The 11,332-nt window shown below is 37.8% G+C and overlaps 1 protein-coding gene across 1 annotated transcript in view; it reads right to left on the reverse strand.

Annotated features, from left to right (window-relative positions):
* The window catches only part of cyp2y3 (cytochrome P450, family 2, subfamily Y, polypeptide 3), a 42,571-nt gene extending 32,293 nt beyond the window's left edge, over window positions 1–10,278 (reverse strand). The window contains 11 exon segments of the mRNA XM_084125682.1: window positions 5,824–5,938; window positions 6,511–6,652; window positions 6,805–6,992; window positions 8,063–8,204; window positions 8,319–8,495; window positions 8,591–8,666; window positions 8,668–8,749; window positions 8,872–9,021; window positions 9,111–9,273; window positions 9,544–9,633; window positions 10,087–10,278. Of these exon segments, the coding sequence (XP_083981808.1) occupies window positions 5,824–5,938; window positions 6,511–6,652; window positions 6,805–6,992; window positions 8,063–8,204; window positions 8,319–8,495; window positions 8,591–8,666; window positions 8,668–8,749; window positions 8,872–9,021; window positions 9,111–9,273; window positions 9,544–9,633; window positions 10,087–10,158 (1,397 nt within the window). The 5' untranslated portion in view covers window positions 10,159–10,278.
* Between the last annotated feature and the right edge of the window lie 1,054 nt (window positions 10,279–11,332).

Here is an 11,332-nt window from a genome sequence, read left to right on the forward strand (position 1 = left end):
ATCTAACCAAAAAATTATATAATCTCTTCATGTTTATCTTTTAACACAAATATCAATAATTGTATTATCTTGTTTCAAACAATGTCATTAATTTTAAAATTATCTCTCACCCAGCTGTTGCCATGAGAATAGCTTTAGCTGCTGATATGTCATTTAATCTTTTATTACCTATCCTAAAATCCTATTTTTCCAGAATTAACTGATGGACATAACATGTCCTGCCTCTATTTGTTAGCAATGCGGAATAATTCATAATGGATCCATTGATCCAGATCATTAAATCTGTAACTTCATTCTGAATTAAAAAAGCTTTTTAGAATTTTGCTTTGAGCAAATATTCTATTTCACTGAAATGTCTTAACTGTTTAGATTCATTTTAGTTTTTAAATTGAACATTTCAACTGTGTTAAATTCAAATTCAAAAGTGTTACATTGTTCTTGGTCTAGGTTTTAACTTTGTGCTCCCTACCTAATTTTTTTTTTTTCAACAAAACAAGTCCATATTTCATTTCTGGAAGCCGGGCTAAATTAGCAAGCACTGTTACTGTATTCATAGATAGACTAGACCCGCAGTCACCTCTCAGATATCAAACACAGACATTAGACATGAAAGGAACATTTCAATAATCACACTGGTAACTTCTTTAACTAATAATAATCCATAAATTAAATATGTTTCCCAAAATCAATCACCTTTTGAAAGTTTTTCTTTTGCTATTTTAACAAATGGAAACACCTAAAAAATATTTAATTTAGTCATTCATTCATCGCTATAGAAGTCTACCCAATTATCTATTTGGACCTAGTCCAGCAAAGTTACTTAGCCTCCCTTATTAGAGAACAATTATTACCACTATTCATTTTTTTAGCATCTATGATATCTGAATTAGGGTTCTAAAACCCTCAAGTTTCTTCAAAAATAGTCCCTAGATTATTTATTATCTTTACAGTAATGTACCTATTTAGAGTCCCTATACTCTACAGAATTAAGTAGTAATTTGCAATTACTACTTAATTCTGTCCAATTTACATATACCTGAAATATTTTCAAATTCATCAGTAATTGTTCAAATCATGATATCTAAATACTCAGTCCTACAGTATAGTTTGATTGAACCAAATAAAACATCAATTAACATAACACACAATTAATTATTATGCTAAGCTTAAACCATTAATTGGTCCACATCTTCCTCCAGATGTGTTGATCATCTCGTTGCCCCATGGACGTTCCATCTTCACCAGGGTGATTCTTTGCGAACCGTCGCAATGGGCTTTCCCTCGTTGGCAAGGGAGGAAAGTTAAACTAGCACTTCCTTTGTCCCTCACTTGACGCTTTGCGTTGTCGTTGGTGTCGGCGTTTGGGGTTGCTGAGGCTGGTTGGTGTAGATTAAGTCGATATGCTTGGGCGGAGGTGTCACTGCACCCCAGATGGGACCTTGTTTGTGGAGTGAACCACTTCCTGGCTGCTTTCACCTGTGAATGGAGACCTTAAGTATTTTTGTTAATTACAACATCATGTATCATGTCGCCGGACTCATCTGCTTATCCGGCCGGTCGTCCTTTTTTTTTTTTTTTTTTTTTTTTTTTTTTGATGAGACCTGTAAAACTTCATGTTAAACAGTAACAAAACAATATTTTATACATTTGAAACAGAATCAGTTCTGTTGGCTGAGATCCATCATGACATCCTGTAAAAAGTCAAAAGTTAAACATGGGGTAGACAGGGCAAGCTTGCTTGCTCTCTGCCTTCCCAAAGTTATACGCTGCGCAGGTGTGGCATTGTTTATTTCTGCCACAACAATAACCCAGCTCAGGATAGTTAGCCAAAATCATCCATGGACATTATTTTATTGGGTATATTTTCTTCCCTGTTGGGTCATATTTTAACCTGTTTAGATACAGCTGTTTTGATTGACATCATTTATGTCTCTGAACACCATAATTCACACACTCACTTTCACACACTCCACACACCCCTCTCTCTGGCCAGAGATTCATTCATTCATTCATTCTTGTCTGCCTTAGCAGTTTATGAACTGAATGGGGAACATATATTTATTAGGAGTGGAATACCACCAAATATGAACGGTAACAAAGTTCGACGACGACAGAAACTACTGAACGTAGACACACTGTGGCATTCCCCTTGCGACAGTGTCTGAACGTTAGGATATAAATTTTCAATTGCCCGATGCAGTCGCCATGTGATTGAGTTTACACAGTGAACATAAACCTAACTTTTCAAAATCAAATAGATTAAACACTTTAAGAGTACCTGTTGCTCGGTTTTATATATCTCATCTACATAAATACATAATTAAAGTCTAACTCATAAAAGTTTCTTCATTACTCAAAATTTCCTAATTATCACAGAATGCATATTCCTATTATTATGATTAATAATTTTATCAATTTCTTCATTTTTTTGCCATTGTACTATCATACATCACTTCAACAGTTCTGATTCCCTTAATATTTTTCCTTAGTGACTGTTTGTAAAACCCTGTGCTCTCAGATTGCCACACATTTTTGTCAGTGGTTGGCCACCAATCTTTTAGTGAGACACATTGTTTCACAAAAAGCCCCATTTCTCTCCACTCTGCAGTCAGTGGTTTAGCTAAAGAGATGTGAGGGACGGCCCCCTCCAAATCATACAGTGATGCTTGGCTATCAGTCACATCATTTATTTGACCAAACTAACTCTGAGGTTTTCAGTTCCTCAATCTCTAGTTCAGACCATTTTTCAGCAAAAATTTCATCTGGCTCACTGCTAACATGACATGTGCAATGCAATTCACTTTCTTCCATGAAATCATAGTCAGGAGGCATCCTATTTGTGGCTTTGTTTTGCAGACCACACCGAGGAGTGCTCCATTCAAAAACATATAATGTTTCAGTTGGCATTCGCACCATACTCATATCAGCAGTGAGACCACTGTCATCACAATACAAGTTCAGCTACACATTAAATCTCTTCCCAGAAGATTACAAGGACAGGTAGTAGTTACAAGAAAAGCATGAGAAAATGAGTGATCACCCATCTGACAAGACAAATCTGCTTTATATGGTTCCTTTACCAGATGCCCTGTGGCACTTCTGGAGGTTGCCCATTTTCCAGATAATACAGTTAAATCAGGCAATTGTTCATTTTTAATTCCTGAGTTTGTCACTCCACTGTCAATTTAGAACTTAATTTTCTTTCCCTCGACACTAATGTCAATCATTGGTAATTTTGCAAATGCTTTATACATTCGTTCAGTGTCAGCAAGCAAATTTTCTTCATTGCAAGAAACAGCAAGCACATTTTCTTCATTGCAAGGAGCAGAAAAAGAGATAAGATTAGACATATTTACCACCTGGGAGTCAGACCCTTCACCGTCGCTCCCCTCCCCCTCCTTCTTTCAATCTCCTTGTGGCTCTGGTGGCTGTTGGAATCCTTTCTTCTTCGGAGGATCCGGACAGTCATTTCTCCAGTGTCCTTTTCGCCCACAATTATAACAAGCTTCAGGGTCCATTGCGGGTTGGTCACCCATTCCACGTCCTCTTCCTCCTCTGCCTCGTCCTCTTCTGCCACCTCTTCCTCCTCCTCTTGAGTAATTTTCCATCATCAACCCTCCCATCTTCAGCAGAGCCAGTTGAGTGTCTTTGTCAGTCTTTTTCTGTTTGTTCTTGGCTTGGTCTCTCAGCAGCTTTTGTTGATGCGTTTCGTGTCGTTGGATTTCTTCCAGCCGCGCTTGGTGGTACCCCACACAAGACGTTTTGACCTTTTTCCCTATTTCAGGGTCCTCCAGACCATCCAGAAAAACAGTTTTCAGATATTCTTCATACGTACTTATCTTTGATTGTCTGGCCTGTGCTTCTCTTTGGGTTGGTGAACATTTACGAACTTTGCAGATGGAGGAGTGTAGTCTGGAGGAGCAGAGGGCAGGGTGATCGAACCTAGCAGGCTTCGATATGGGTGTTTTGGTGGTCTTGCTTGCAGACTCGTTCCCTCTTCTTCTTTGTCTTCCTCAGGATCTTGACCTCCCATTGCTCTTGGTTGTCTTTGTGGTTCGTGGAGGGCCACTGCTGGTGGTGGTTGGTAGGGGGAGTAGGGAGCCGGACAGCGGTCGTCCTCAGCCAGGCGGGTTTTCATGCATCTCATTTCCTCGGAAGAATTAGAAACAGAGTTTAGTAAAGTTTTTCTGGCTTCCTCTGCCTTTGTCTCTCTACTATTTGCACTCTCTAATGGTGCTAATGCTGCGTTTATCTGTCTTCTTTGTCTGGTAATTGCCTCATTTAACCATACATCTATAATTCGACCATCAAAGTCATAATTATATTTTTCTGTATATTTTTGGACTTGTTTTTTGTCCAATTTTCCTTTGTCTTTTGCAGATGGCTTACACTCAGACATTAAACACACATTAAATCCGTACAATATAATTAACTATGGTATCCTATGATGCCACCCCGTTCCATTTTTCTTGGTCATGGAACAATAATCCCCTTTTGAGAAATCCACTGTCTCCAACTCTTTATCATTAACATTACCCATTTTTGCACTAATTTTACTCAACAATATTTGTATTTGCGTATTTAAATTTTTCCCCACGTGGTCACCACGTACTATATTCACTGTGTTAATTCTTCCCCCCAGCGTGGCCACCACGCCTGCCTAAATCCGTCAATTTAGGACTTTCAAAATGCCCACATCCGTCGATGCTAGGTCTTTTTCCGAAACAAGTGCCTTCTTAAATGTTCGAAAATTACTATCAGGCTTATTTCAAACAGCACCTTGTCTGGACGTTTAAGAAATTACTATCAGGCTTATTCTCAAACTCTGGCCCTTCTGGGAAAACAATTAACCTATGGCATTTGAGAAATTACTATCAGGCTTATTCTCAAACCCTGTTTGGAAATTACTTTCAGGCTTATTCCAAACTCCTGACCCTTTTAGGAAAAATATTCAATACGCAAATAATTTTCTTATTTACCCCGTAAATAATTTTCTCTCACCGTCTTTTGCAGCTTGGTTCTTTTATTCGGGATCGCGTCCACCTAGGCCTGCCGTGGTGTCCACAATTCTCCCGTCCCTTGCATTTTTAGCGTTGGGGTATCGGAGCCAGAGACTTCTTGTCTTTGGGATGTTCAATCAATTGCTTCGTCCACGGAGGTCATCAGCTTTGCGATTCCCATTCCTCGTCGCCATTTGTCGTGGAAATTCTTTCACAACTTTAAATAATAATTGGAAGACAGCTGGAAATCTCAAAAGTTATAAAGATCTTTATTTCTTGCAAGAAATTGGCTGTTCACACATCAGTCAGAGTCTGATATGAGAAGGCCCTGACTTCTCCTTTTTGCCCAGCTTATATACCCTTAACACATCCTGGTCTGTCTCAAAAGATCGCCTTGGTTTACCTTAAAAGGCAACACGTCTTGTTCGAGATCTCTTTCTAACATAAATCCTATCTAGACAGAACAATATCACGTCTGCAAAAGTTTCCTGTTATTAGCTGCAGCTTTTTCACACATTTTGCTTATCTCTATTTCTATCAAAGCTGCGCACATACTTTTCACACTTGAAGTACACAATAGGTCACTTGAAGTACACATTGTCTCTTTGTTACTTAGTCTTCTAACCCAGAACATTTTGTCCCTGCAAGCTTATCTTAACTTATACATTTCTAAAACTTGGTTACATATCTTTAATAATGTACTTTAGCTTATATGATTATATTTCTTTAAATGCTTATGAGTAAAAATAAATGTTCAACGTTAACACAAGTTGCACACACCTAAAAGTAAAAAAACACATCTAAATGTAAAATTTCCATTACAGGGTCTACGGCATCTGGACCCTTTGGACTACTGAAGCTGAACTTCTGAAGCAGAGACACGATGAACAGAAAGAGCTCCATACGAGCCAGAGACTCACCCACACAAGCGCGTTTACCTGCAGAGATACAAGACCAAATAAAAGTATTCATGTTATTTATGAAATAAGTTTTAGTATCACAATTTGGAGCTTAAAATTTAAAGCTATTCTCTGATTATATTGGTCTGTTTAAAACTTCATTTAAAAGGTGGAAAATAAATTAATGCATAGTTATTCATGCTGTGAGTGACTGTGTGGCCCTGGTAAATCCTAGTTTGTCAGGACAATATCAAATTTTTTGGTCCCCATGAGGAAATAAGCTTATAAATAATACACAATGATGTTTTTTTAAAATGTAAAAATGCAGAAAGTTGTGTGCGATGGGTGGGTTTAGGGGTAGAGTCAGTGTTAGGGGAGAGAATATACAGTTTGGACAGTATAAAAACCATTTTGCTATCGATAGTCCCCACTAAGTAAGTGTGTGTGTGTGTGTGTGTGTGTGTGTGTGTGTGTGTGTGCGTGTGCGTGTGTGTGTGCTGAAATGTAGATGGGGAGTGCACTCAGTCATACAATTCCAAACTCATTTGCAAAGCTAGAAAAGATAACTTTGATTAACTCTGGACTGACATGACAGACTTTACAGATTTTACCTGCAGAAAAAGGGATAAAGGCTGGATTCTTTTTAAAGTTGCCATTGGCATCCAGAAAGTGCTCTGGGTTAAATGTCCAAGGGGTTTCCCACTGTAACTCATCCCTGAGGACAGAGTGCAGCATGGGAAGAATTACTGTGTCCTGGGGAAATAAAATACATTTAAAAATTACACAAAATATCCAGATTCAACAATACACCAACTAGAGATTATTGGGAAATATTCTATGCATTTTCACAAATCTAGTAATTTCCGAGATAAGAGGAGATGACCATTGTATGTGTTCATTTTTACCTTTGGTATTACGTAACCTCTGAACGAGATGTCATGCGTGGCATAATGGGGAATACTTAGTGGGACAATGTCCATGTACCGTTGTACTTCATGAATCACAGCATCAGTGAAGGGAAGGGACTTCCTGTCATCCATAGTAGGGATTCTGTTCTGTCCAATAACTCGATCAATCTCCCTCTGAATTTGCTCTAGACCAAATACACCAAATATTCAATGATTAAAATGATATGATATGATCAATAATAATTAAATTAAAAAAGATAAAAAAACAAGACAGAAAGCAAATAATACATATATCATAAGTACAGAATACTATCGTAGCTACACTGTGTCTACACCAGGCGAGAGTTGCGCGACAAAATCACATAGAACCCATTATAATCAGTGATGCTGTCTACACTGGATGCGATGCATCACAACAAATTCGCCACGGTAAACTGATGCCCCTTTCTATTTCTGAAGTACTTTAAGCGCTCACGCTACTTCTGATATGAAGAACAAATGGATTTTCAATGGTCACGTTGTCACGTCGGGTGTGGACAGCTTCTAGCTGCTGCGACGTGACAACGATCGAGTGCGGGGTGTACACTCAGTGTTAGGCTAAAAATGTATTTCTTGTGTTAGTCCTGACCCCTGTAAAGCTAAAATCACACTACAAATGCAAGCCTTTTTTTCTCTGATATTTTAGATAAGAAGTGGAATCATGTACTTGTATTTTTATTATGTATTTGATAATGTTAATGTTTTTTTCTCTCTCTACTTTTCTCTGACGTTCTGTCAAGGGTCTACAGATGAAAAATTGCCTTTTGGGCAAATTCCAGAACATTTACAGCCATGTTTATTAATGTGCACTGCCCTTGTGAACAAATAAACTTAGTCCAACACTCTTGTAGTATGCATATCTGTGAAAATGATGATACAATATATTTCAGACTTGTTTAAACTTGTTTTATGAATTATTCTTCATGTGTGTGCACTGTACTGTCAAGCGAAAGAGTAGCAATGACTAACAGTGAAACTATGAGACTTTGATAGTGAAAGAGTGCATTACAAAACAAGACAATGATGGTAGCAAAAAAATAAAACAAACATCTGTCTCAGTAAACACTGTCTTATCTATATTTTTGTGTTGTGTGTGCACAAACACAACACAAAATGAGACAGTGTGTCTTTAAGTGAGTAGAACAGTGATTCTCAGTCTAATAGTTTGCTTAGCTTAAATGCAAGGAGGGCAATTAGGGACATCTTACGGACATACCCTGTATGTGGGGGTGTTTGATCATCATCATCAGGGCATATCTGATAGTTGTGCTTGTGGTCTCTGTACCAACTACAAACAGATTTACAACAGTCGCCAACATGTTATCCTTGTGGAATTCTGTGTGAGGATTGTGTTTCTCCTGCCGTAGCACACAAAGAAACAGAACAGGAATTGTATACATTGTCTAAGTAAATGCTGAACAATGTGTATATAGAAGAGATAAGAGAAAAGAAAAGAAACAGCCTTTCTGTACCTGTTTGAGTCTGAAAAGGAAGCAGTCAATAAAGTCCTTAGGGTCACTGAAATCCAAATTCTGCTCATGCTCCTTGATTTTTGTCATAATGAAGGCTTTGATGTCATCTACCTCTCTAAACATGGTATGATGACTACCAGGCAATAACTGCATTAGTTTAGGGAAGATGTTGTACAGCTGTTGGGGTTGAGAAGATAGTGAAGAAGACATTCACACAGGACATGGTCTTTGCATACAAAAACAGAATGCCCACTTTTGAAACTTCTGCTTACCTGGCTCCAAGGCCTGCTGAGAAAACGCACAAGTCTGGAGAGGATCTGGAGCAAGTGCAGGAAGCTTTTGTCATCAATCAAAGCGCTGCCCAAACACCAGGCAACAGATCACGTTGGACACAGCCCGGCTCAGGAAGAAGACTGGGTCGACTGGTGTCGCTAAAGGAGAAAAACATTTTAGCATACAACTCTCACAGCTGTGAGTGCAGAACACTCAATGTATACCACTGCACTTGTACTGAACTCATAGGATGCAAATGTCAAATGCTCTCTTTTCTCACCTTTGGTTTCTTCAAAACTGTTCAGCAAATGCCTGCTCTCTTCTTGAATCCACTGTTCCATTCGTTTGCGTCCCATTCCAAAATCCCTCAGTGTGGTGAGAGTGAACCGCCTCAGTTGAAGCCAACGATCTCCATTACTGATGGTCAAACCTACAAACATTTTAGGGAGATTGAAATCTAGACTGAACTACATTAAACTGACAACTGTCGTCTTTGACAACAATAAACAATAATCTCACCGTAGCCTCTCAGAATTGTGTTTAGAAAGGGAACGGGGGCTCTGCCTTTGAAGTCATCAGCCTGGTCCACTAGAGCCTCTTTTACTGTCTCATATCCGACCAGAACCACCGTTCTTTGGGGTCCAAGGTACACCGTCATCACAGGCCCATAGGTTTTACTCCACTGTTGGGAGAATAGAATTTACTGTTACACACCAGTGCAAACTCATCAGGTGTTTCTGAGTATTTCATACTATATGTAATTTGCTAAACTAAAACCAATGTTTCACAAACAACAATGAAATCTCTCAATGGCATTTTTATTCAAAGGCAACTGCATTGTGATGCACTAGTAAACATCTGCACAATATTCAAATGCAATGCCTTACAATACCCTGCAATTCATGTGCTCATATTTGAAGCATAACATTCAGAAGTACATGATTCTGCTTACCTTCATAAAGCTTTTAAAGGGTGCACGCTTGTCCATTATTACCAAGTTTCCAATCAGTGGCAGTGCCAGCGGCCCTGGGGGCAAAGAACCCTTATGAAAAGAAAATATATTTCCCCAATATATGAATTATCAATATATTAAATGGTTTAACAGTATATTTGCAAATATACAGAATAATATATTGTTAATGTATTATTCAATGTATTGAATAATACATAAGGAATTGCCGCTTTTCATATATTGAAAAATATGTGACAATACTAATATATCATAATGTATGTAATTTTATATTCAGTAATACACTATACTATATAGATGTATATGTGATTAGATATGGTACTGCATGTGTAGTATATTGCAGATAAATATTTTATAAATATATGTATTAATATATAGCCATACATGGTCAATGCATATATTGCAGTATATTCAAAAATATAAGCACTAGTTTCCCATTTATGGAAATGTATTATGTAATCTATCGCATTATATTTTGCAGTATATTCCCATAAATTGTTGTTCCTTAAAGGAAAGTCCACTCGCCTTTCTTTTCCATTTCACCAACACCAACACAGCCAAGACTAAAACCAACACCAATGAGCCAAATAGTTCCATCCCTTTTCTCCAAAATGTTCCTTACAGCCGACTAGCCCAGTTTATATCTTTCTATGTCCTTCGCTCAGTTTCATGTTCTGTGTAAAGTGGGACAGAGCAATAAAAGGTGGTTCCAGTATGAGTGGGACAGAGGTGAAACATGTGATCAAATACCTTCTTGTGCACTTTAATCAGAGTGCACCATAGATCTTTCTCATTGGTCGCTTATGCTGTGTGTTTGTTTTTTCATTTATTCGTATGTACACTGTAAAAAGTGAACATGTGCAGTTGTTGCTTTAAGGAGGTATTTTGGTAACACTTTACAATAAGGTTCATTAGTTAACATTAGCTAATGTATTAACTATGAACTAACCATGAGCAATACATGTGTTATTGTATTTGTTAATATTTGTTAATGTTTTATCTGTTGATAAAATTGTTCATTGTTTGTTCATGTTAGTTCACAGTGCATTAATTAATGTTAACAAGATTTTAATCAAGTATTAGTAGTTGAAATTAACATTAACAAAAATTAATAAATTCTGTATAAGTGCAGTTCATTATTAGTTCATGCTAACTAATACCCACATTGCAACATTGTGACGGCCCAGATCCGGCCCACATCTGGCACATGTGGAATGATGATCTGGCCCACATGCAGCGTGGAATGGGTGGCTCACTCCTGGGGTGGCTCACTCCTGTTTGCCAGATCTGGGCCACAAGCAGGCCATAGCAATGCCACATGTCAGCCAAGAGCAAAGAACTAAACCAGAACTGGACCTTATCTGAGCCACAAAACCTGTGTATATAAAGAGAGTCATGACGTCGTAAACAGCTATATAGGATTAAAGCCACATTGAATCTGAAGTAGCATCATGGAGAAGTTATGCATATGCCACCAGAGAGATGTCTATTATTTTTTTTTAAAAGATTGAAACGTGAATTGTTCGCAATAAGTTCCATAACAAGAATTTAGAAAGTAGCTAGGATGCATTTCATTTTGCGCAGGCTTTAATATAAGTTTAATTTTTACCAAATGAGTGTGTGAGTGTGTGTGTGAGTGTGAATGTGAGTGTGAGTGTTTGTAAAACAGCTTAGAAATTATATTAATTAATTAATTTATTCTGTTTTTTGATGTCTTGTTGTGATGTCTTGTGATGTTGTAGATGTCTGAACGCTTAATAAACAAATTACA

The sequence above is a fragment of the Abramis brama genome (assembly GCF_963993115.1).
Source record: "Abramis brama genome assembly, chromosome: 10".
NCBI lineage: Eukaryota > Metazoa > Chordata > Actinopteri > Cypriniformes > Leuciscidae > Abramis > Abramis brama.